The sequence below is a fragment of the Oryctolagus cuniculus genome, chromosome X (genome assembly GCF_964237555.1).
Source record: "Oryctolagus cuniculus chromosome X, mOryCun1.1, whole genome shotgun sequence".
Lineage (NCBI taxonomy): Eukaryota > Metazoa > Chordata > Mammalia > Lagomorpha > Leporidae > Oryctolagus > Oryctolagus cuniculus.
This window is the reverse complement of record NC_091453.1, coordinates 89,748,407-89,775,085: the sequence shown is the minus strand read 5'-3', so window position 1 is coordinate 89,775,085 and position 26,679 is coordinate 89,748,407. Positions and strand designations below refer to the sequence as shown.

Sequence of the window (26,679 nt, the reverse complement as noted above, 5' to 3'; positions counted from 1 at the left end):
TTAAATGTTTCACATATATATCTTATTGTACCCTAAATCCTTATTAGATGGCTACTGCCAAAACAAAATCAAGCAAAATCTAACTAACCTATAGTTATCCATCATATATATCTGTACATACATGGGAGGGATTTTTAGGGCAGTGGCTCTCAAAATGTGTTTCCCACAAGTCTCAGCATCCTCTGGGGAGTTGTCAGCAATTCGCATTCTCAGGTTTCACCTCCAGCCTAATGAGTTAGAAATTCTCTGTGTGTGGTTTAGCAATCTGTTATTGCAAACTGATCTGTGATTCAGTGCACCCTGAAGTTTGAGGACCAGGGCTTTGAAGGGCTGAAATACAGTGCTTGCTTTTGCAGACACCACTAGAGGGTGCTACAGAATAGAAAGCCAATCAGTAAATGATGAGTATGTTTTGAAACGAGCTGTATTATCAGACACATTTTACACATTAAAATCAAATATGAAGAGGTATGGAATTATTTTCCTTGTGCACTCAATTAGTATGGAACCAGGATTTGAACTTTACTTGCCTCCTCAGTCCAACTTCTTAACAGTGCTCTGTTGTGCAACCACATCAACTTGTCTCAAAAAAATAGTATCTTTTTTCCTCTGATTTGGATAATGTTGACTGGAACATGAGGGAGAGGGCAGTAAAGCAAAAACAATTAAATGGAAATATTTTGATGATTTTCATACCCTTCCCCAGTTCCATTCTGCAATAGGAGGTCACATAAAAGCCCATGAGCTTCCTTTCTTTTTTTTTTTTTTTCTTTCTCTAGTGTTCTCTGTACTCTGCACTTGTCTTCTGTGTGTGATGAAATAATTAGGGTGGTGAAGAAACACAGTTGCTGAAGACCTATTATGGGCCACACTGTAAGACTGTATACCCATGTATTCCAACAATAAGGCCTATAGATTAGGTGATAATTATCATGATTGCATAGATTTTGGAAGTGAGTTGCACAGTCTGTAATTCTTTTTCTTTGGTCATATAACTTGTAAATCGTGAAGCCCAGATAATCCCTGGAATATCTGATCCTATTACTCTCCTAAGCCTCCTACTCTCAGATTTGAATCTGATTTACTTCCTATTTAAGTGATTTCAATCAAGTTCTTTTTTTTATTTGACAAGTAGAGTTATAGGCAGTGAGAGAGAGACAGAGAGAAAGGTCTTCCCTCCGCCGGCTCACTCCCCAAATGGCCGCTATGGCCGGCACTGTGCCAATCCGAAGCCAGGAGCCAGGTACTTCTTCCTGGTTCTCCATGCGGGTGCAGGGGCCCAAGCACTTGGGCCATCCTCCACTGCCCTCCCGGGCCACAGCAGAGAACTGGACTGGAAAAAGAGCAACCGGGACTAGAACCAGTGCCCACATGGGATGCCAGTGCCGCAGGCAGAGGATTAACCAAGTGAGCCACGGCACTGGCCCCTTAACTTGTTTAAGCATCAGTGTCACCATATATTAAATGAGAGCAAATATTTCTGCTTCATAACCTTACAGCCACACTTCCTAATATAGTGTCCAGCCTAACGTGTGGCTATTTAAATTGAATTAAGATGAACAAAAATTAGAAATTCAGTTCCTCAGTTGCACTAGCCATATTTCTAGGACTCAGTAGGTGCTTATGGCTAGCAACTCTCATATTAGCACAGATACACAACAGTCCCCTGACCTCTGAAAGTTCTTCTGGACTGTGCTGATTGAGAGGATGTAAGGTATGAAAAAGGACCTAGTATAGCCCATGTCTCATGGCAGATGCCCAAGAAAAGTCATTTCTTGTGCTCTTTCAGCATCAGGGCTCAGGTTCTCCCATTTTATTGATGGGGTCAGGGCAGGAAACAACTAAGGTACTATTGTAACAAGAGTCATTGGGATCTACGTCTCCTGACTCTTGCTTCAATATTCTGTCTTATGGACCTGTGGATACACTTGATTGAATGAGGCTTCAATGACAAGCGTGTGAAGAATGTGAATTAGCTTTGCAGTCTGGGTGGTAGCAGAAAAAGGCATAGGAAGTGAATACCTCTGATGTGCCAGGCAGCACAATGCCCAGCTCTTTCACATCTGTTATCTTAGTAAATCCTCACTGAGGCCCAGAGAAGTCAAACTCTCTCCCCAATTTACTCAGCAAGTAAATGGTAGAGCGAGGATTGAGACTTTTCTCTTACTCTGAAGCCCAACCTTTCCCCCAGTTATGTCATACTACCCCCCAAAGTATGAAAGCCCCTCTGCTGCCTTCACTTACTGGTGAGATTAGGCTTCAGAAGATTTCTGATGGGTAGTGGGTCCCTGGAAAATGCGAGTTACTCTTCTTGCAGATTCACAGATGAATTGCTGTCTTCACAATCTGTTTCAACTGGAAGGGAAAGATAGCTTAGGTTTGTTTGGCTCCAAGGCCCAAGGCCAGACAGCGACTATTTATGGTCCTAGCCTTCACAGGACATAGAATAGCTCCGACAACCCTGTGTTAATTTGCAAGGGCACCATTAGCTCATAAATGCCTTTGTGCAGATTAGAAACCTGTGCCACCTGGGGGCAGACACATTGCACAGAAGTGTCCACATCAGTGGAACAATGAGAAAAATTCTTTTCTTTCTCTAGGCTGCTACAGTTTCACCAGGGTAGTTGAAGAATGAATTTCAGCCCAGATTTGTGTTCCCTTAGTTGGGCACCCTTACGCAAATTGCCCAGGGTGGTCTTCTGGCCTTGCTTGTCTCACCCTGTGGCTAAGAGAGCCTTCCTAGTTCTGGAAGGTAGTGATCAGTCTGTTCGGGAGGGTGTCCTATGGCCTCTGGGTAGCAGATGAAATGGCTGTATTCTAGGGTTAATTTTGGCATTAAAAATTTTGTTCTGACTAGCTTTTTGGATGTCTTGTAAAGGAATATTTGGTTACTGTAAAAGTTGAAAAACAAAACCAAGTATTTAGCAAAAATGGTATTTCTTACATGAGGATGTTTTACTGTGCATTTGTCCCTGCCTCATTCAATAGGGATTTCATTAAACCAGACCAGATCAGTCTGGTTCAATCTGGTTGCTTAGCCTATGACAAATAAGAAAAAAAAATGGAAAATATCATGGGAAAATTTATCCTTTGTGAGTAATCTCTTCTCTTCTAGCTCCTCTCTCATATTTAATTCACAACCCAACTGACTCGTCCATTTGACAGAAAGAGGACCTTGCAAATAGCTGAAAGCCTGAAGCTAATCTGTGCAGTCCTTGAGTGACCTTGGGATATCAGAGTTGCACGTAATCTCTTGTTTTCCCCTCCCTAAGTTAATAGTTGATCATGTAGTTTGCAAAGGTTTGTGGTCTTGTGAACCACAGATTTCACTGGGAATAATCATGTGAAGTTCTACCTTGAGCCATTATTCTCAAGTTTAAGTTTGCTTATGATTACAATCTCTGCCTATAGGCCACCTTTCAATGGGTATGATAAAAGCTATGCCTTTTGTAAATATCAGGTATCATATTAAAAGAGGATGAGGCCTAAATCTGTACATATGAAATACACGAAACTTGTATAACTTAAATAAAAAGTTTTAAAAAGAGGATGAGGTAGTAATACTACACTTGATGTTAGCCAAAATGCTGAGAAGTGATGAGGTAGTAATACTTAAAATGTTGCATCTGAGTTGCTGAAGCTTAGTGATGGGCACATGGGGGTTCATTATACTAGTTTTCCTCCTCTTGTATGTATTTTTGAAATTTTCACAGTGAAACGTTTTAAAAAGACAAAAAAAGGTGTTAAAAGCTGCTCCATCAGTCCGGGGGAAGAGAACATGCATGGGTTTCTGTTTGGAAGAGTACGCATTGACCAAGGGATTAGGTAGAATGCACACTCTTTGGTAGGGAGGCACCATGTAAAAAATCTCGGGGGGGGGGGGTTTAGATGGAAAAAGACTTGGCCAGAAGAACTGATGAAGTCTCGAAGAAGGAGACTCTCCTACCTGCGGTGGCGCTCCACCAGGCCTCAAAAGAAGCATTGCTGCAAGAGCAAGTGGGGGTCAAAGACGTGTATCATATCCCTCAGGCGTTTGGGAGTGGGGGAGGCTGACACCCAGGGGAAGAGGCCTCAGCTAATTGGCGGGAGCCGTGTTAGCCAGCAGGCAAAGGGAATGTGGGGGCAAGAGAGAGAACTGGGAGAACCAGGGCTTCATTCTCAGCGCGTAGGAACACTGAAGAGGGAAAAGCTGCTAAGGAGGAGATGCCCGGGAGCAGCGTATGTGACAAAGAGGACCTCTTTGTCACTTAGGGCCTCATGAGTAGTATGGTGGAAGCTCCAGGCCCCAACTGATTTGTAGTTTTGAAAAAAGTGGGAAATCCATCTGAAGGCGAAGAAAACACACACACACATATGCACACACTTTCAAAAACCTGCAATATGGCCGCTCAGCTTGGAAAGACAGATTCCAAAGAGTATACATTGAAAGCTGTGTGGTTTAGTTCTGGGTTTGGTGGCGGTTGTGTTTTTACTGTGTAATTGAGCAAATGAGAGCTTTGGTACATTGTTGGGAGATAGCAGATATGGTTGGAGAGGAGGGGCACTGTTTAGGGCAAGAGGTCCTCAGAACATGCTCTTTCGAGGCCCAGAGGTTGAGATAAGCCGATTTGCAAACAGGGACAGAGAGGAGAGCAAGGGCAGTTCCTAAAAGGTACAAAGCTGAGATTCACCCAGCTACTCCCAGGCTCGAGTTGTGGGTGGGACATCAGTGAGCCCAGGCGGGTGCAGCCAGCTTTCAATAAAGCTGGTCTGTGAGACTTGGCTGAGAGGACAGAGGAAGATTGATGTTTGCCCCAGAGTGGGGCTGTCAGCTGTGCTCACCGCCTCGCCATGCTCCCAGCTGTAAACAAAAGTCCTGGCCCTTCATGGCACTGCAGAGCAGCCCAGGCTGGCGTAAGTCTCTGAGGACAGCTTGACCATTTTCTCATCCTGGCTGACAACCAGAAGACAGAAGAAACAATAGAAGGTTGGGGGGGCGGGGTGGGGACCAGGATTGCAAGGGGGTGAGAAGCAGTGACCAGTGGGAAGGAATAGTCAATTTCAGATCTCAGGTCTTCGCATGCAAGTTGTAGGAATCTTTTACACAAAGTACATCCCTTTCCTATTAGCTTCACGGATAATAGTGAATATCTAAAGGAGGTCTGCAGAGACTCTAGTGCCTCATTCATTCATTCATTCATTCAATGACTGTGTCACACAGTCCCTCATTGTGCTAGATACCCTGGATGATGCTAAAGTAATAGAAAAGAGTTTGCAAATCCAAGTAGCTTACATGTGAATCTGTGTGAAGTTAAGTAACTACCCTGAATAGTAGATCTTTAATGCTTAGCAATACGTATGGAATAGAAATTTATAAGCAGGAACAGTAAGTCGTATTGGGGTGTCATCAGTGGACCTGGCACTGGGGAGGGCTGTAGAAACATAGGCACTGTTTGGCTAGGAAGAAAAGGTACCAGGCATTCCAGACCAGGACGAGGTCCTTAGTGAAAATGAGACCTGCTTTGGTTAAAGGAGAAGGTTAGTGTCCGGGCCTCTCTTCACTCCTCACTCCCTCACTTCCCTCACCATGGCGAACCCAGCCTGCAAGTCTCACTTGGAATGTTACTTCCTTACGGAGCCCTTCCCTGATGCCCAGCCTCTAGTTAAGTGCTTTTGCTTTCTGTTCCCTCAGCACCTGTGACACGCCTCCTTGCAAGACACCACTGTTTTCACCTGCTGACCTACTGTGGTTTCCCTACAATCTGTTCTCCACACTGCGGTCAGATTTTTTTTTTCAGATGAGAATCTTTTATACCACTTCCCTCTTCAAAGCTCTGTTACACTTCGCACTTTCCTTCTCCTTTGTCTCCTTGGTCCTTCCTGCTGCTTTGCTTCTTCCTTTTCTTTCAGGTCACATCTGAAATGTGTCTGCCTCAGGGAAGCCTTTCTAGACATTCCCTCCCCAACTTGGGCCACGAGTAGGTCAGTGTCCCTCTTACGTATTTCCACAACACCCCCCCACCCCGTTTTCTCCATCTCACTATCATCCAGGAACTTAGTCCAAGTCTGTCTTCCCTGCTAGAATACAAGATCTATGAGGCTAAGTGCTAAGTTTCTTCTTAACTGTGTATACTGTGTGTTTAGCACAGTTCCTATTGTGGTAGCTACTCCACCATAATTTGTGAATGAATCCAAGGGAGATGACGCACCTGCAGGTGAAAGCTGGTCTCAAGGACTGGTCCTCCACCTATATGCGAAGGGAAAACATTAAAAGTTTTCAATTTTGAGAGGAAGAACTCATGAGAGAACACTGACTTCTGAAAACACAAAGCAAAATGAATAATCAAGCAAAACCCAGATAGTTCTAACCTTAGCTTTCCCCAAACCCTAGCCTTCTCATTATCTTGTGGACTCATGTACTCTCCCTTCCTGATTCTTCCCCTCCCCAACCCCTCCTCTAAAAACAGAAGAAATTTGCTTATTGGTTCTTCAAACCAGAATTTTGACATTATGGCCAAATGTGCTTATGTCCACATGTAAAATTGTTCATTTGGTTGGAAGATGTCATAGAGGCAGTGTGCACCCACCCGTACCCCACAGAAAGACAAAGGGAGGAAATGGAGACAATTTTGTAGCTGCAGTCCTCACTGGATATTTCTTGCTTGAGGAATACCATCCGGATGGAATCAGTGACATCTTAAAGCTATAGCAATTTGTTTTTACCTTTCCTCTCTCTCTTTAATCATTTACCCTAAACATGAATCCACCACTAAGATATTAGAGAGGTTACATAAGTAGCAGAAAGAAGATAATGGATTCATTTCCATAATCTGTTGTTCTTGTCTCTTGAGGGCCCTGGATGAAGAGGGTTATATACCTGGAATTTGAAATCTTAATGAAATAGGATAGGAAAGGTTGAACTCCAAAATCAGTGTAGTACATTTCATTAGAATAGTGGATTATAATTATAAGATATAATTAATTATAAATATAGAAAAAATGATAATTAATGAGAAACCGCATTTTCTTCTTTCTGAAAGAACCAACCTGCAGCTTAGGTCAATGAAATGATGATACCAGCTAGGGCTAAAGGAAGTATAAGTCTAAGGAATTCACAAAGAAACTCTAGTGGAGGAAACCCTAAATTTATAGGATGTGGAGCTTGGCATGACCATTTTATTTTTGTAATATGATCCTGCTGCCAAGATTTGGCTATCCCCTTCCTATGGGGACTATGATAATTGAACCTGGGTATCAGTCAAAAGACAGACAAGGAAGAGGTTCAGGACTGAATAGTCATTATAGGAACAGTTTCCTCTGATGAAGATTACCTTTAGCCTTGAGTCTCAGTTCAGGAAGTCGAAGAAGTGAGCCTCTGGAGCTAATAAGTGATAATACTCTAGTCTCTCTAGTCTTGCCCTTTCTATTCTATTTTTCCTTTCACAGCTACAAATGAGTTAATGGAAAAAGGAGGTTACAAGTAGGGTCTGGGCTTTGCCCATTCGGACCCTCAATACCCCATGTTGTCTGATGAAGCGACAAGACTGAAATGATCTGGGAAGGCCCTCCCAGCTCTGTTATGCCAGGTTCTGGAATTCTGGGACATTGTGACCTGCTGACCCACTTACCTTATGGGAAATCCCATGATTCATTAGGTTTCTAAAAGGACCACCTTTTTTTTTTTTTTTTTTTTGACAAGCAGAGTGGAGAGAGAGAGAGACAGAGAGAAAGGTCTTCCTTTGCTGTTGGTTGACCCTCCAGTGGCTGCCACGGCCAGCGTGCTGCGGCTGGCGCAGCACACTGATCCGAAGGCAGGAGCCAGGTGCTTCTCCTGGTCTCCCATGGGGTGCAGGGCCCAAGCACTTGGGCCATCCTCCACTGCGCTCCCGGGCAATAGCAGAGAGCTGACCTGGAAGAGGGGCAACCGGGACAGAATCCAGCGCCCCGACCGGGACTAGAACCTGGTGTGCCGGTGCCGCTAGGCGGAGAATTAGCCTGTTGAGCCACGGCACCAGCCAAAGGGCCACCTCTTTATTTCTATATAGAAGAATTAGTGTTGAAAGTTAAATGCAGTCAAGATACCAAATGTGTTGCTGTGACCAGTGGTCCCAAGCATTCTTGTCCTTTGATGGTCAGGACTGTCTTTAGCATTAAACTGAGAACTGATAAGCCTAGAGGCCTCAGCCAGGCATTGATAGTAAGTGTAAGGAGAGGTAGGGTGACAAGTATTTCGTGTTTCTGTAGGTTGATAATTTGAAGAGGGTCTTAGACCTAGACATGATATCCAATTATTATATTCCTTTGTCATGGCTGTCCTTCAGTTTAGTCTGTTCTCAAACAGCAAGGTCCTCTTAGAATACTAGCCGAATAATACACTTGTAACATCCCTTGACTGGTTAAATGGCTTACCTGTGACAGTTACAGATGGTATAGAGTTTTGTTGTTGTTGTTGTTGTTGTTAAAGATTTATTTATTTATTTGAAAGGCAGAAGGGCTTACAGACAGAGAGGGAGAGGCAGAGAGAGATCTTGCATCTGCTGGTTCACTCCCTAGATGGCTGCCACTGTCAGTGCTGAGCCAGGCTGAAGCCAGGAGCCAGGAGCTTCCTTCAGGCCTCCCACATGGGTACAGGGGCCCAAAGTCTTGGGACATCCTCTGTTGCCCTCCTGTGTGCATTAGCAGGGAGCTGGATTGGAAGTGGAGCAGCCAGGACTTGAACCAGTACTCATATGAGATGCCAGCACTGTAGATGGTGGCTTTACCTGCTGCACCATAATGCCAGCCCTGATGGTAGTTTCATTTCTCAAATTTTTTTAAAGCAGCAATAAGCTCTTCCCTTGCTCCCCCTCCCTACCCCAAATAAAATATTATGGTGATGTGAATATATAAGGTGAAAGTGGAGTTACTCTTACTGAAATGAGTGTGTGTGTGTGTGTGTGTGTGTGTTGCTACCTGTTTTTTTCTTCCCTTAAAAGCCTAGGACTCCTTGAAGATGATTTTTGAGATTCTTTGCCTAATAGATAAGTCATTGTACTGAGAAATAGGAAACCTGGGTTTTGCTTTTGTTGTGAGACTTGGATGAGTCCATTAACCTCTCCCAGCCTCATTTCCTCACCCCTTGCATGGATACACGGTTTTCTTACCTGAAAGCTTTGCTCTGAGGATGATACACCACTTCAAGGCTTTGAAAAAGAAAAATATAAATAAGGATGCTTGTTGCCTTGAAAGTACTGTCCTTTATGACACAGCCCTTACAAAGAAAATAGAGTTGGTAAGAACTAGTACGGAAACTGGGTGGTTGAAAAAAACTTTTTTAAGAACTACAGTGTTAGCAAATACTAATCCATTTCACGTTCTCACCCTGGTACAGAGAACATAAAAATAAATGCATTATAATTCCTGACCTCAAACTCATATTTATGTGTGAGAGAAACAGTTAAAAGAACACTGTATGGGGCTGGTGTGGCAGAACACTACATGGTTGTGGCAGGGCAGGTTAAGCTGCCACCTGTGATGCCGGCATCCCATTTGAGCACTGGTTTGAGTCCTGGTAACTCCACTTCCCATCCAGCTCCCTGCTTGCTTCTGAGAAAACAGTGGAACATGACCCACATGCTTGGCCCCTGCCACCAATGTGGGAGACCCAGATGGAGTTCCAGGCTCCTGGCTTCAGCTTGGCCCAGCTCCAGCTATTGTGGCCATTTGGGGAATGAACCAGTAGATGGAAGACCTCTCTTTCGGTCTCTCCTTCTCTCTCTGTAACTACCTTTAGTGTAAATCTTTAGAAAATTTAAAAAATATTTTAAAGTCCTTTTTAAAAAAAGCTATCCTCTATGTGACTTTGAATTCTTCTCTAGCTATTGATCTGTTGCCCTCTTTCCATTCACTGCCATATCCCTTAAAAGGAATATCATTATTAGTCATTTTCACACCCTCGTCTTTGCCCTTACTTACTCCTTAAGCCACTGTAATCTATCCTCTGCTTTCTTCCCCCTACTTCCCCCCTAATGTGTTTCCTGTGTTTCTCATGCTGCCTTCTTCTTGCTCTATGAAATCAACACTGTCCTAATCTTTCCTGATCTCTCTGTAACATTTGTCAGTACTGTCACACCTTTTTGAAATTCTCTTCTCCCATGGCTTTCATTTTCTACGTTCTTCTCTTGCCCCTCTGACTATTCCGTCTTTTTTTTTTTTTTTTTTGACAGGCAGAGTGGACAGTGAGAGAGAGAGGCAGAGAGAAAGGTCTTCCTTTGCCGTTGGCTCACCCTCCAATGGCCGTCGAGGCCGGTGCGCTGCGGCCGGCGCATCGCGCTGATCTGAAGGCAGGAGCCAGGTGCTTCTCCTGGTCTCCCATGGGGTGCAGGGCCCAAGCACTTGGGCCATCCTCCACTGCACTCCCTGGCCACAGCAGAGAGCTGGGCTGGAAGAGGGGCAAACCGGGACAGAATCTGGTGCCCCGACTGGGACTAGAACCCGGTGTGCCAGCGCTGCAAGGCGGAGGATTAGCCTATTGAGCTGTGGCGCTGGCTCCTTCTTGTTCTTATTCTCCAGCTTTCACCTCTCCTGCTGTACACGTACTGCTTGGCTATTCTGGACTAGTTCCATCTGCAAGCTGATGATTCTCAAATTTCTACCCCTGTACCATGAGTACCTCACAAACTCAACATATTTAGAGTCAGAAAAGTCACAATCTCCTTAAAACATTCTCTTCCCAGTCAGTGTTGTGGTATAACAGGTTAAGCTGCTGCCTGCAACACCAGCATCCCATACGGGCACTGGTTCAAGTCCCAGCTGCTCCACTTCTGATCCAGCTCTCTGCTAGTGGCCTGGGAAAGCAGTGAAAGATGGCCCAAGTGCTTGGGCCCCTGCACCCACATGGGAGACCAGGATAAAGCTCCTGGCTGTTGGCTTCTGCTTTGCCCAGCCCTGGCTGTTGCCGCCATTTGGGGAGTGAACCAGCAGATGGAAGGTCTCTTCCTCTTCCTCTTCCTCCTTCTCTTCTCTTCTCTTCTCTCTCTCTCTCTCTCTCTCTCTGCCTTTCAAATAAAATAAATCTTAAAATATTCTCTTCCACCCATCTTCCAATCTTCACAATCTTTTTAAAAAGATTTGTTTATTTCTTTGAAAGGCAGAGTTACAGAGAGAGGGAGAGAGCGAGGGAACGATCTTCCATCTGCTGGTTCACTCCCAAAATGACTGCCATGACCAGACCTGGACCAGGCTGAATCCAGGACCCTGGAACTCCATCTGGGTCTCCCACATAGGTGGCAGGGGCCCAAACACTTGAGCCATCTTCTGCTGCCTTTCCGGGTGCATTAGCAGGGAGCTGGATGGAAATGAAGCAGCCAGGACTCAAACCAGTGCACATACGGGATGCCAGTGTTGCAGGCAGTGCCTTAACCCACTGTGCTGCAACCCTGGCCACCCAGTCTTACCAAAGGTGAAGAGTGGTACTTTTTGCCCAGTCACCTAAGCCACAAACCTAGGAGTCATCTTTGACAACAACTTTTCCATGGCCCTCAGATAAAATCAATGACCAAGTCTTGTTGAGTATACCTTTAAAGTATTTCTGAAGTCTCTCCCTCCTTCTCTGTCCTCCCTGACTTCATCTTGATTCAACCTTTGAGTCCAGTATGGTTTCCTACCTCTACACTATTGCCAATATAACCTTTCTACACTTGATCTTAGCTAAAAGGCTGAGAGGTGATGCCAATGTAACCTTTCTAAAAGTCTTTTTATGACCGTTCCTGGCTTTTAATCTTTTGATAGCTCCCTATTGCCTCAGCAAAAATCCCAGGTTCCTCCTTAAATTGACCTGTAGGAAATCTGATCAGGCCCCTTACAGTGCCTCCCACGCTGATCCACTCTGACCCTAGCAACTCATTCTGTCTCATTCTCTGTGCCTTTGCACATGCTGTTCCCTAGACGTTAAATGCCTCTCCTTGACTTCTACCACGTGAAGTATTTCTACTCACCTTTCAAGATTCTAACCAGATACCACCTTTTTTTTTTTAAGTAGTTTTGAAATCTGTTACTTCAGCATACAGACAGATTTAGGTTCTGCAATAATGCCTTGTACAGAACTATATTTGTAAGTTTATATAGTATTCCTGTTTCATTTTTTAAAAAAATATTTATTTGAAAGGCAGAGTTAGAGAGAGGTGTATTAGCAGGGAGCTGGATCATAATTGCAGCTGCTGGAACTTGGGATGCTGGCCGAGCCACAACACCGGTCCCAAAATTTATTTATTTGAAAAGCACACACACACACACACACACACACACACAAAGAGAGAGAGAGACAGACAGAGAGAGATAGAGAGACAGAGAGACAGAGAGCTTCTGGTTCACTCCTCAAATGCCTGCAATAGCCAGGGATGGGCCAGGTTGAAGTCAGGAGCCAAGAACTCAATTAAAATTTCCCATGAGTGTAGCAGGGACCCAAGTACTTGAACACCTGCTGCCTCCCAGGGTATGTATTAGCAGGAAACTAGAATTGAGAGCAAAGCTAGGACTCGACCCCAGGCATTCCAATATAGTGCGCAGGCATCCTTCTAAGTGGTATATTAACTGCTGCTCCAAATGCAAAGCTTGAATGGTAGTTTCTAGTTTTTTTTTTTTCATTTTGAATGGGAGATACTTTTCTCCACCCCTGCTAAAAAAGGTGAGATTCAGAGATTTAGCAATTTTCTGTTACATAGTTTGTCAGCATGTTCTATACCATCAGGAAGAACCCAGTACCTGTAGATAGACTGAAAACATAAAAGATAAGTGATTTTTGCTTGACCATTTTTTTGAGTGTATACTCAGGAAGGTGAGTCACATAAATGGAAATTTGAAATAGTAACCAGGCCAGAAATTTGAGAGGTGTAGAAGATGCTATGATGATAATGGATGTGGTCAAGTAACGGCTAGTTTTATTGCGCATTTACTATGTGCCAAGCACTGAGGTAAACATTACCTGCATTATCTTGCTTAATACTCACAAAAATCCCCATGAGATAGGTATTGTTATCACCTTCATTTTACTTTATTTTTTAAAAAGTTTTAAACGATTTATTTTTATTTATTTCAAAAGCCTGCTGACAGATAGAAGACCTTCCAACTACTGGTTCACTCCCAAATGGCTGTGATGTACAGGGTTGGGCCAGGCTGAAACCAGGAGCCTGGAACTCCATCTTGGTCTCCCACATGGGTGGCAGGGTTTCTGTGGCTTTCCCAGGCACATTGTCAGAAGTGAGTTGGTTGGGTAGTGGAGCAGCCGGGACTAGAACTGGTGCCCATATGGGATGCTGGCATTGCAGGCAGAAGCTTAACTCGCTGTACCATAGCACTGGCCCCATCACCTTCATTTTACAGATGTGGAAACTGAAGCATAGAAAGGATCAATGATTTTCTTAAGATCGCATAGTTACTGTGTGCTGGGTCTTTCAGAGCCTTCAAATGACCCAGTAGAGGAGGAAATTGAATCTAAGAGAGGTGACATCATTTGTGTAAGAACCCTGGTATGCTAAGTGCTGGAATTGTAATTCCAACCCAGGCTGTGTCTGGTACCAAAGCCACCACGCTGTCTTAGACATTATGCTGTCATGAATGCACACCAGGAAAATACCCACTATCTGTATATTTTTCTAGCTCCAGCTCTGTAAGACAACATGTTCCTTGAATTTAGGTTATGGTAAAAACTTGCCCTTACTGTGGGGAATTGAGATAGGAAGCATTTGCTTCCTTGGTAACGCACCACCCAGTATCATGCGGCCAGGGCACTTGAGGAAAGCCTCGTGGTGAAAGCAGAGGCAGGAGGTCAGAGCGGGTCAGGTGGGGTGGCAATGGCCGAGTTCTCAGGGGACCTCTTTAGGTGGCTCCATGATGGCACACTTACTCCGTCATCCTTCCGTGAAGAGAATGCCCTGCGAGTGTGCCTTGGCACAGATGCTCTTGTCCTCTTGGCCTAACCAGCATCGCTAACTGACTCTAGCAGCCAAGTTTGGAAACGTTATAATCGACGTGAAGTGTGATGCAGCAAAGGATGTGAGGCTAGGAAGAACAGCTTAACTGCGAATCCTTCAGAGATGCCTGACTTTGCAGCGGGGACAATACACAGAGCGGGTGGTTCGGATGGTTGTATCACAAAAATCCCCGCCACTGACTTGCCCCTGCCAGGCTTTTCATCTGCTGATTGATTTCTTTTTCTTTTCTTTTTTCTTTTTTTTATTTTGACAGGCAGAGTGGACAGTGAGAGAGAGAGACAGGGAGAAAAGTCTTCCTTTGCCATTGGTTCACCCTCCAGTGGCCGCCGAGGCTGGCGCACTGCGCTGATCCGATGGCAGGAGCCAGGTACTTATCCTGGTCTCCCATGGGGTGCAGGGCCCAAGCACTTGGGCCATCCTCCACTGCACTCCCTGGCCACAGCAGAGAGCTGGGCTGGAAGAGGGGCAACCGGGACAGAATGCGGCGCCCCGACCGGGACTAGAACCCGGTGTGCCGGCGCCGCAAGGCGGAGGATTAGCCTAGTGAGCCGCGGTGCCAGCCTGCTGATTGATTTCTAAATATAGCTCAGTACTTGTCTTCATATATGGAGTGTTACAGAGTTTAATCAGAATATTATCATTCTTAAATCAATAATGCGATTTACAAAGTTTTGCAACTTTTTTTTTTTTTTTTTTTTTTTTTTTTTTTTTTTGACAGGCAGAGTGGACAGTGAGAGAGAGAGACAGAGAGAAAGGTCTTCCTTTTGCCGTTGGTTCACCCTCCAATGGCCGCCGCTGCAGCCGGCGCACCGCGCTGATCCTGGCAGGAGCCAGGAGCCAGGTGCTTTTCCTGGTCTCCCATGGGGTGCAGGGCCCAAGCACCTGGGCCATCCTCCACTGCACTCCCTGGCCATAGCAGAGAGCTGGCCTGGAAGAGGGGCGACCGGGACAGAATCCGGCGCCCCAACCGGGACTAGAACCCGGTGTGCCGGCGCCGCAAGGTGGAGGATTAGCCTATTGAGCCACGGCGCCGGCCCGCAACCTTTCTTAACTTTGAATCAGTTACATCTAAAGATCAACCTCTGTGTGTGTGTGTGTGTGTGTGTGTGAACCCCATCTAATTGTGTAAGATGTCTTCCAGATCTATTGTTTTGTGATTAATTAAATTCATGGAGAAAGAATGAACAGAAATTTGGTATATGTTAAAGCAAGTGAAAAGTCACTTTCACAATACGTGCCCATATGTAGTATCGCTAAGTAGCAGTCCCTGCCCTCAAAGAGCTTATTTGCCATTTCTTCCACTGAACAAATGATAATACTTCCTGGCTTTCCAATCCCTTGGTGGCACCCTTGCTTGGTTGATTTGTCTTCCGTCAACAGAGCAACCTAGAAGATCTTCAATCCCAATGTAGTGAAATCAACTTTAAGATTTTGATAACCAGAAATGATGAGAGAATAATAACTATAATAGTAAATTGGGAGATGCAAGTGGGAACATATATATAATCCCAGCAGGTGACACATTCTGGACAAAGCTGAGCTGTTTGCATGGCTCAGTAAGAGAAAATATCTTCAAGAGTCAACCTCACATTTCAGCTAGAAGACTGTTTTGTGCTAATAGCTGGAGAAAAATGTGTATGGAGAGAGTGAGAAGAATGTATTCTAATCACTATATTTCTTCCATATAGAAAGCTCTTTTGGCTTTGTGGTTTTGTAGATAGCAAGAGACCCTGCTAGTGGATTGAAGGGAAAAAGGAAGACAGACCACTGGTTTTTCAAAAAGCAAAGCAAACTGAAAGGAAGATGGAGGTCCTGATAGCCCCAATAAGGGAATAAATAGAGAGTTTTTCTCTGGAAAAATATATGTATAAAATATTTAACTGACATTAAATATTAACAATGAATTAATGAAAACACGAAACCATTTTATTTATGTAGGAAGTTTTTCCCCTTCTTAAAAAAGACCTTTTAAATCCCCAAATCACTTCAGATGAGATCAGGGCAGAAAGTAGTGCGAGTCTGTGGAGGGGTGACGTGACCTCTGAACGAGCCTCTTACATCACCCCTGCTAATTCACTGTGGTAAGAAGGGCCCGCATTTACAAATTCTGTGATGGAATGGATTGCTAGGTATCAGATGCTCCCAGTGAGCCCCAGCATTCCCTCAACCCCTGTGCATATGTGATATGGGTGAGGAAAATGAAAGCTATTTGCACCTGCTTCTGGCAGCATGCGTCTCCCTTCTCTACATGGGAGCTGGGATGGGGAGGGATCGTACCTTCCACCTGGCATTGCCTCTGAGTAGCTTTGTGAGCTCCTTTGGGCTATTATGTTGGTTGGTACTTTGGCTTCCTTGACTCCCAGCACCAGCTGATGCCCTGATCTGAGTCCCAGTTGGGCAGGCTCTATTGCTCAGTACTGTAGCTGTCTCCAGGGCATTGTTCTTGAGACTTCCAACAGGGCAGATTTGTGCAGTTGGCCCATCTGGACAAGATCTCTAACAAGTAGAGCTCTGTGCAATAAGCTCATCTCCATAGTCCACCCCCCGCACCCCCCGCCCTCGGGCTGCAGCAGCCTGACACCCCAGCCCCACCATGGAGAGTATCAAAGAGATACTCTCTGCTCCTTTCAAAGGGGTATTGCTGTGGCATCTCATTGATTGGCACTACCTGGGCAGAAATAGGAAAACAGACTTTCTGCCCTTCTCAATTCAATGTCCTCACTTCAGCCAGTTCTTTAGTTTTGAATCTTTGTGTTGTGAGACTGATAATATACCAGTAAAAGGAATTTCTGGTTCAGCGACCCTGGTCAGCCCAGAATGCTCTCCTTGAAACGAAAGGACAGGCAAGAGGCGTGTGTAGAGAGCAGGAAATAGCAGCCAAGCTCAAGGGGAACAAGGGGAAAGAGAGCCATACTCTGGGTTTGACTATAGACATTGCTTTGACTATTGGATTTATTGACTTTCAATTTGGAACACTGTGTGGAGGGAGGCAGGGAGGAGGAAAGGGAGAGGGAGAGGGAGAGGGAGAGGGAGAGGGAGAGGGAGAGAGAGAGAGAGAGAGAGAGAGAGATTGGGCATACATAGTTAATTATTCCAGGACTGGAAAGAAAAATAAGATGTCTAAGAGATCATTTGGTCACCTCTGTCTTTCTGCTGTTAGCCCCCCACTTTGTTCTCTCCTATTTCTGTTCCCCACAGTGAGGTCACTTCGAAGGACCCAGTGTACCAGGCCCACGATTCCCCATGACCCGATAGTATGTCAAGCCTGAAATTGGGCTCTTCCACACCAAGTCTGTATTCTGACATTTACTATAGCTTCAACCAACTACTCTACTTCCTCCCTGCTCCTCATCATGGAAGCAGAAGAGAAGCAAGAGAAGGGTGAAGAAACAACTCAGACTCGTGGCTCTCTAACTGCTTTAGCTACCACCCTGGCAGTGGCCCAGCGTAAGTGTTCTCTGTGTGTCTACCTCCTTCCCAGGTGCCTCAAAGCCCATGCTATCCTGAACAGGGTTGCGTGGCACCATTATTTGCTTGCCAAAAGGAGATGGAAGGGCAGGTTGTAAATGAGGGGCCCTAGAAAACAGACTTTGGAGAAAAGGAAGAAGTAAATGACAGCCCAGCCAACAGCAGATTCTCTGAGGATAGGTTCTGTAGTCTAGTACTCCTGGATCCTCCTACCTTGGCTCTTACTTTTCCTGAGAGTTTTCTAGCATCATCAAGTAAGTTTATTAAATAATAAGCATTTCTTCTCTTTTTATAGTCCCCAGCAAACCCTACCGCCATGCTAGTTAGGGGACAGAAAAAGAAATTCTGAAATCAGAGAGTTCGGTAGAATCTGAAGCTCTTCCTGAGAATTCAAGATTCCTGCCCCAATTCTGACACTTTGGGGCTTCCCAAGAAGACTCAAACACCGCTCTGTTGGCACATACAGCAAAGTCCTAGCCCATTACTCTTCCAGTGGAAGGTGCGGAACCTGTGACTTTGCCCTCCTGTCACCCCAAAGAAGCCTGACAGGGTCACACTGGGCTGCCCTTGTGGATGGGAAAGATGCCCTATTTGATCCTGCTGTAGGAGGGACCGAAGACAGGGCAAAATGCAGACCCTGAGTCAGAGGTGGCAGGGTGAGAAGCAGTGCAGATTAAGAATGACAAATGTCAGAATCTAGTAGCAGTTGGTCTGACTATTCTCTGGAGTATTGGAAAACAGGCATCAAAAGTTATCCTGGTCCCAGGGACATGGTCAAAGCTTAGTCTCATGAGCTATGGCAAAGTACGGAGAAAATCCGGATTAGGGTAAATGAGCCATCTTTAAGGACAGCCATCATGGCACCATGCAGTATAGGCCCACATAGCTCTGGGACTGGTAGTTTACATTTTGAGTGGGAGATTGGGAAGGAACTGTCCAAGCCCCTGAGGGAGTCTAGGGGAAGAGGAAAGCCCACCCAGGAGGAAGCAGGAAGCCAGCAGCTGGATGTGATAGCCCCCACCCTATTCACAGTGCCTGGTGGATATCTTCGGACCGTAGCACTTTATATACAACCCAGTAGAAGACATTGAAGATGAGGAAAGTGAAAGGGAAGACAGCCCGGGATATGGTGTCAATTCTTTTGGCTCGGTCCACATAGAGTTTCCGCATGGTTTCTCTCCCCCTAAGAAGAGGGGCTGGAGGTTGGGGGCTATACATGCCAGAACCTTCCATCGGACCTCCATCCCTTGCCTGCAGGCAGTGGCCCAGGCCATAGCCACGGAAATAGAAGCGACTTTCTCGGATGATATCTTCCTCCTGGAATAACAAAGAAGACAAGGCAGAATTTGAGGTCAAAGTTCTAAGGAAGTGAGACAAAGAACAGACCAAACAAAACATCTCATAGGTGGAGCTGTGCGGGCAAGTTGGCTTGGTACACAGACCTCCTGTGCTCTTAGTTATGTTCACAAAATTACTCATGAGATAGATAGATACCAAGCAGTTATTTGTGGTGTGTATAGTATATGTTATGATTCCATTTGCAGATAGACCCTGTGCTGCAGTTTTTCTTTTTTATTATTTACTTGAAAGTCAGAGTTACGCAGAGAGAGGAGAGGCAGAGAGAGAAAGGTCTTCCATCCGATGGTTCACTCCCCAATTGGCCGCAATGGAGCTGTGCCAATCCAAAGCTAGGAGCCAGGCGCTTCCTCCCGGTCTCCCATATGGGTGCAGGGGCCCAAGGACTTGGACCATCTTCCACTGCTCTCCCAGGCCATAGCAGAGAGCTGAATGGGAAGTGGAGCAGGCACAACTTGAACTGGTGCCCATATGGGATGCTGGTGCTTCAGGCCAAGGTGTTAACCTGCTGCGCCACAGTGCTGGCCCCCTGAGCTGAATTTTTTAAAAAAGATTATTTGAAAGGGGGAGGATGAGAGAGTGAGAGTGAGAGTAATAGGGCACTTCCATTCACTGGTTCTCTTCTCAAATGCCTCCAGCAGTCAGAGCTGAGCCAGGCCAAAGTCAGAAGTCAGGAACTCCATCCAGGTCCCCTGAGTGGGTGGCAGGAACCCAAGGATTTAGGTTATCCTTCTTTGCCTTACCAGGCACATAGCAGAAAGCTGGATCGGAAGTGGAGCGGCTGGGACTAAGACCAGCATTCTGATATGGAATATGGACATCCCAAGTGGCAGCTAACCTGCTGTGTCACAACGCCAGCCCACTGAGCTGCCTTTTTGGTTTTGTTTTATTTTTTAAATGATTTATTATTTGTTTATTTTGATGAAATTTATTTATGTATTTGAAGTGCAGAGTGACAGAGAAAGGGGACAGAGAGGGAGGGAGGGAGGGAGGGAGGGAGAGAGAGAGAGAGAGAGAATCTTTCATCTGTTGGTTCATATCGCAAATGGCAGCAGCAATGCCCATGTCTGGGCCAGGCTGAAGCCAGGAGCCGGGAACTGGTCCTGGTCTGCCACATGCATAGCAGAGGCCCAAGTGCTTGGGTCACCATCAGCTGCTTCACAAGCACATTGGCCAGAAGCTTGATTGGAAGCTCAGAGACGCAGGGCCTCAACGGGGCACTCCTATACGGAATCCAGGTGTTTCAAGCGTTGGCTTACTCCACTGAACCATAATGCCTATTCCATGAGCTGCCTTTTTGAAATGTGTACGATAATTTAGAGCTCTCCAAAACCCAGTGAAGTGCTATCCACTGTGAGAGGGACATCTGAATGTCAAATTATCTCTGACTGGTAATAAACAGAACAAGGAAACCATAACACAGTGAAGCTAAGATATTTAGATTTGATTAATTTGGATTTTAATGACTTTCAAAAGCTTTAGATAGAATGAGTTTTCTTTGAATATAGTATCTTTTCAGTTATCTTGACTCAAAGCTGAAAATCCTCAAAGTTTAAAATAACCTAGTGTGTGATCCAAATTAGAATAAGATGATCCCTCCATTGCAAACATATGTGCTTCTCAGCAAACCAGCAGATTTGACACAAGGGTCAGCATATCCAGAGAAATGCACCTTTCATTCATGTACAATATGTACATTATAATAAACACTAACACCAAAGAGGTATATTTTATATAATTACTGCGCAAACGGTCCATTTATCCAGTAGTTGGTTGACAACTTTAACTAGCTGGTAGATAGCTGGGAACAAAGACGTAGGGACAGAAAGATAGAGATAATAAAGATAGAGACAGAGGGGAGAGAGAGAGAGAGAGAGAGAGAGCCAGAGAGTGAGCCAAAAAAATAGAACATTAACTAAGAGGCTCCAAGGCCCCCACTCAGAGCCCATTTATTCTTTTTATAAAATACAAATAAGTCTTATTTTACCTACTTCTAAAGGCAAGAGTTGAGAAATATTTCCTTCAAGGGTGGTTAGAATTTTTTTTTCAATATAGGTGGCCTTGGAATGAAATCTTCGGTTATCTAAGGAAACACCTAAAGTGATTTCACCTATAGTGAAATGCCCATTTGTAGGTTAATACTGAACTACCAACCTGACACTTGCCCAGGTTTCAGGGGGTACTGAAACTCAGATCTTTCAGTGTTCAAAGTGGGGGAAGTCTAACCAGCAAGAGTTAGTTACCCTATAGCTCTCTGAGGCCTTTACTATTCATTATAAGACCAAGGTACATGTATATTGTATGGCTATGGAATATAGCATGTAGAAAAAGTAGATTTGTACACCCCTGAGTAGTTAGAGGGACCTCCACAGATTTGGCAACATGTCAGAAAGCATCTTTGTAGGCAAGATATTGGGTGAGGAAGGTACAGTAACCCTTTATTACTACATCATGAGAAGCTGACCTAGCATCTTGCAGGCAGGCCTGTTACCGGGCATCCAGGGCAAAAACGCTCAGGTCAGAGATTGACTGGCAGATCCCATCCATTTCTCTGCTACCTGTGGGCTCAAAGTGTAAGCTTGGGAAATGGCAGTGGTCGTGCTCACTGAGATGTGTCCAGTGCCTGGAACCTAATCGGCTCACGGTAGGTAGCTGCTGAATCAATGAATAAATGAATGATTTTAGTTTTTGAGAAGCCAGCATCCTCTCAGAGTCTCGGACTGCAAACCCTGCTCAGAAGAGAATCTTACTCAGTGATAAAGTGCTTGGCAGGAAAATGGGTAACTTCTGGCCCCGCCCTGCACACTGGTTCCATGGCCTTCAGCTTCCAGAAAGGGAATTGCACTTTAGGCACAGGAAAGACTCTCTAAGTCTGACCACCTGACGGCTTTGCTGTCAATCCTTGATTTTTCCAGAGGTTTTGTGGAGACATGGTACCCACGCAGGCCGAAGACAATTCACTATTGTAGTTGCACTACACCGGAGTTGTAGTGGCGGTGATCCGAGCTCTCTGCCCAAAGTTGCTTATTTCCATAGCCTCTTTCACCAAAGGCCCTGGCTTACCTCACGTGATCCTAATTCACTTGCACACTGTTCCTCTACAGCGCAGGCTTTGCCAGGCCCATTTATGAGATGCAGAAACAGAGGCCAAAAAAAAAAAAGTCTCCCAGGAGGATAGCCCAAGTGCTTGGGCCCCTGCACCCACATGGGAGACCAGGAGGAAGCACCTGGCTCCTGGCTTTGGATCAGCGCGGTGCACCGGCCGCAGTGGCCATTGGAGGGTGAACCAACGGTAAAGGAAGACCTTTCTCTCTCTCTCTGTTTCTGTCTAACTCTACCTGTCAAAAAAAAAAAAAAGTCTCCCAGGGAATTTAGAAATGAAGTGGGCTAGAAAATGACTTTCTTGCTTTCCACTTCAAGGTCTTTCAGATCACACTGTTCCCCACTGCTTGCTCTGATGTCCTCTGCCCCCCCCCCCCTTAGAGAATAAAAGCATGGAATGTAGATGTTTGAAAAAAAAAAAAAAAAACTCTGAAGGAAAAAGTTGGATCCAACTGCTATTTCTGTTTCTATAGATCCAATTATTTCCCCTTTTCTCCAATCAGCAGGCTCTAGTAAATCTAAAGGGAATTATTTGGAAATCTTTCCCCAGCTGGAAAAAGCCATTTCGCACAGGAGGGAAAATATGGCCAGCAGAGTGAGCCGCTCTTAGTTATTTTTGATTTTAATATATTTTAGCTCTTGTAGTTGGGGGAACAAAGACAAGTAGCGTGAAATCCAGAGGTGAGAGGGTGTCCTGGATTTGGTTATTATCTATTTAAACCAAATTCTGAGGGGTGTGTGTGTGCATGTCTGCATAGGCACCTGTTTGTCTTGGGGAGGGACAATGGAGCCTTAAATACCACATTGTGATTTCTGAGGCTGTTTAAATAGAACTCATTTTCCAGCTATCTGGGATGGGGGAGGCAGTGAAAAGGTAGACAGAGAAAGTAGTCCAAAACTAAGCTGGGGAGGGAAGGCATAGGGTAGGAAGTGAGGCCTAGAGATGGGGCAAAGTCACATGTATTGAAGTGAGAGAGGCTAGAAGACAGGAGATTGGAGAATAGGGGAGGGTGCAAGAAGAAGGAGAAGACACGAGCAGAGTTCTGAGACCAAGCCCCTGAGAGCACCTGGCAGTATTTTGACATTTATTCCAGTTCTCAGGTTATTCTGTTCATAAAGGCAAGACTTTCTCTGTGCAACTTCAGAGAGAGAGAGAGAAATGCGAGCCTTTACCAATCAGCCTGCAAAAGTTGGTGGGCTGGGTTACATGGCTACTGTGTCCATGTCCTGGGGCTAGTGCCTGCTGAGATGACAGGGGTGGGGGGGGTGGGGGGGGACCTTTGCCCTTGCCTGTGATGCCTGTAGATTAGCTGGAAATGCAAAGCAGAACTGTTATGGAAAACATTCAACCACTTTTGACAGTGGAGTGGAAAGAAGAGTGGTTGAGGAGAGAAGAGAGATTAAGCTTAGAGCTCCGTGGAGAGCTGGCTGGCTCCTGGAAGACGCCTAACCTGCCCTCTAAAACCATATAGATTGTCCCTCCTTCCCTGACAGTGCTTCTCTCAGGCTGAAAACTTCTGCTTCTCCAGCTGGAACACTAGAGAGGTTTCTAGAATTTTATTGACCAAGAGAGAGGTTTAGAAATGTATTACTTTCCATCAACTATTTTCAGCCTGCTTGGTGCCTCCAAGATTCTGGCTACTGTTCCATTGGGATGGCAATGGCTTTAGGAGACTTGAAAAGGGACATAATTACTGGAACAGGTGTGAATTTCAGGTTTTACTCACATCAACAATAAACCTCAGCCCACTTTTAGCCAGTCCTTAGGGTCTGAAGCAATAATCAAGCACTAGTTATGACACATCCCACTATGAGCTCAGGATCAACTTATATATGAGCAGGAGAGGATAGGCTATGGACAGTTGGAGGTTGGGTGGGTGTAAGGAAGGATTCGTCCTTTTTCCTTCCTTCCTTCTTTCTTCTTTTAAAATTTATTTATTTGAAAGGCAGAGTTACAAAGAGACAGACACAGATCTTCCATCTGTTGGTTCACTCCCCAGATGGCTACAACAGATGGAGCTGGGCTGATCCAAAGCCAGGAGCCAAGAGCTTCTACTGGGTCTCCCACATAGGTGCAGCGCTGGCACCCTGTTCTTCTTTTTCAAAGTAGGCATTGAGAAGTCATCATGATCAAAAGTCTTATAAGGGCAGAATTTTTGGGAGCCTGCACTATGGCATAGAAGACTAAGCCTCAGCCTGCAGTGCCGGCATCCCATACTGTTGCTGTTTGGAGTCCTGGCTGTCCCACTTCCCATCCAGCTCTCTGCTAATGCGCCTAGGAAAGCAGCTGAAGATGGCCCAAGTGTTTGGGCCCCTGAACCCGTGTGGGAGACCCAGATGAAACTCGTGGCTCCTGGCTTCTGCCTGGCCTAGCCTCAGCTGTCGCGGGCCATTTGGGGAGTGAACCAGTGGAGCAGATGGAAGATCTCTCTCCTTCTCTCTCTGTATCTCTGCATTTCAAATAAATAAATAAATCTTTTAAAAAAGAATTTTGGTACCTACAGGCAGTTTTGACACAACTAAAGAAGAGGTAGGGGACAGTTAGCTTAGAAAAAGGGAGCATCCTTTTTTATTTTTTTTCCCCTTCTGCCAAGTCTATATTTCTCTAAATCTGAGAATGAGATAGGAAAAGCTTTAAGGTCCTTTGAAGAATGAGTCCTTCTCAAGGAGATGCAGTTGTAGATCAATCCACTAGAGGGTGTGTTGTCTAGTGCCTAGCTAAAGGAGTAAAGTGAGGCAAGATTTGATAACTTTAGAGAACCCCCTAGATGAGCCAGAAGCCCTGCCTTCAGCAGAAACGGGCCTTAGCCAGGAACATGAAACCATGGAGATAGTTTGTGAGATATTTTTAGTGTGGGCATATGGTAGAGGTGCCCCTGGAGCAGCAGAGGTGGGAAGTGGGATGTTGGGCAGAATGAAGAGTCCTTGTGTTACTGTGGCCCAGGCAGGCTAGGGCCAGGGTAGTAATAGGGGGTTCAGATCATTGCTTCCTATCCTCCAGAGGCTGTTTAATTCACTTGCTCCTCTGGTTTTAGAGCCTCTGGATTGGGCAGAAAACATGGAGCCAGAGCTCAAGACTCTGATGATTAAGCCAGTATGCAGCACGGCAAAGTCTTTCAGCTTCGCACATAATTGGATACTTGCTACTGTAGGGGCAGCCCAGGCACCTCTGTTGTCATGACAACTTACCTAGCACCTATTGTCTGGGCAATTGAGGGTAAACTGCCTCTGTTGTCATGACGACAAGATTCCTCTTATATTTCCCCAGGTGATCACTCTACTGTAGAAGAAATGGGGTTAACAAACAAGGGTGAGGGAGACCAAGAGCTCATGCCCAACAACTCTGATGCACCCGATGAAGATAAAGGAGAAGAAACCCAACAATCCAACAGCCAGAAGAGGCAAGCAGCTGTTTTTCAATTCCAGCTTAGTTACTGGGACCCCCTCCCCCCAACCATGATGCCTCCCTAGAAAAGTACCATTGCCTGACTGTTGAATTCTTAATTACTAATTAGTGTCTGACAACCTAGAGCACCTTCCTCCAGGGTAGGGAGAGAGCCAGGAGCAACCATTACAACTGCTTAAAGGATTCTCATATTAACTAATTTGATAAGGTTCTAATACCTGCTAATACATTTTCAGTGCTTACTTTATGCCAGTCACTGTGTCCATGCTCTTAAGCAATCTTCTGCCTTACAGTGATTAATGTCCCAAAGGACAGAGAAGGAACAAGATTCAAAAAGGTTAAAGCACTTAGCTCAACTGTGACCAGCCTGGGACAAGAATTTAGGGTTCCTGATTGCCTGTCTAGTCCTTGCAGCCCTGGGTTGGGTCCTGGCTTATGGGAGGAGGAGTAGGGAGGAAGGAGTCCAAAGGAGAAAGAAACTGGGCCTGACCCTAGTTGTACTCACCATGCGTTGGCGCCTCTGCCTTCTTCGAAGTCTCATGAATTCCTTATGCTGACGAGAGACAAAATTGACAGCAGCATACTCCAGCAGGGCAGCAAACACGAAGAGCAGGCACACGGCCATCCAGATGTCGATGGCCTTCACATAGGACACCTACAACATCCATCGACAGAGTAGTCAGCCTTCTTGGATTCCTTCCATGGCCCATCCAGTGGATTTCTAGCCCACATTGATTGCCTGCTGCTCTCCAGCGTGGTCCTGAATTTCTTCTAGTTGTTAAAGATGCTTACCACAGTATGTCCTGTTGTCTGAAGGAACCATGTCAAAGAAGTCAGGCTATGCATGATCCTTCACTCTCTGCACTCTCCACCCTCTATTTCCACCTGCCTTTCCTCTCTACATTTCTTTTCTTTCCTTTATTCTTCTTGCATTTCTGCTTCTTCCTCTTACTATTCTTTTCATGCTTGTCTTTTCTGATTCCTTTCCTTCAATAAACAGCAACGAACATGAACACTGTGTTCATTTGCCCTCTGTTATCTCCTTGGGTCCTCACAATCTAATTGGGTAGATAATCTGGCAGGCATCATGATTCCCATATAAGACATGTTGAGATGCTTAAGGCTCAGAGAATAAAGGTCTTACCCAAGATCACCCAGTGAGAAGATGGTGTTAGTACTTGGCAGTTCTGGGATTTCAACTCAATGACCTTACAAGTTAACTAGGCTGCTGTCTCGCTGGCAGACTAGGGACTCCACCTCTGTTCTTCCCTTGACCTTGTATGTTTTTTCCTGCTGCTCTTTGTGAGAGGCCCTGCTGAGGAATTGAGTACAGTCATCCATTGGGACCTTATCTCACCCTGGAGAGGAGAATAGGGCGGAGATGCTGAAGAGCGCTAC

General features: G+C 45.4%; 2 protein-coding genes and 1 long non-coding RNA gene across 3 annotated transcripts in view; 1 reads left to right on the top strand and 2 right to left on the bottom strand.

Moving 5' to 3' along the window:
* MORF4L2 (mortality factor 4 like 2) overlaps positions 1 to 7,423 on the bottom strand; it is a 19,838-nt gene extending 12,415 nt beyond the window's left edge. The window contains exons 1-3 of the mRNA XM_051827421.2: positions 7,311 to 7,423; positions 6,189 to 6,226; positions 2,245 to 2,355 (exon numbers count right to left, since the gene is read on the bottom strand). The gene's annotated coding sequence lies outside the window, so the exon portion shown is untranslated. The remainder of the gene's footprint in view (positions 1 to 2,244; positions 2,356 to 6,188; positions 6,227 to 7,310) is intronic.
* Positions 1 to 18,697, top strand: part of LOC138847691 (uncharacterized) — a 20,146-nt gene extending 1,449 nt beyond the window's left edge. Inside the window, exon 2 of the long non-coding RNA XR_011385627.1 lies at positions 17,148 to 18,697. This is a non-coding gene — a long non-coding RNA (uncharacterized lncRNA). The remainder of the gene's footprint in view (positions 1 to 17,147) is intronic.
* Positions 18,444 to 26,679, bottom strand: part of LOC100349444 (glycine receptor subunit alpha-4) — a 26,165-nt gene continuing 17,929 nt past the window's right edge. Inside the window, exons 8-9 of the mRNA XM_070067158.1 lie at positions 25,787 to 25,936; positions 18,444 to 18,734 (exon numbers count right to left, since the gene is read on the bottom strand). Coding sequence (XP_069923259.1) covers positions 18,444 to 18,734; positions 25,787 to 25,936 — 441 coding nt within the window. The remainder of the gene's footprint in view (positions 18,735 to 25,786; positions 25,937 to 26,679) is intronic.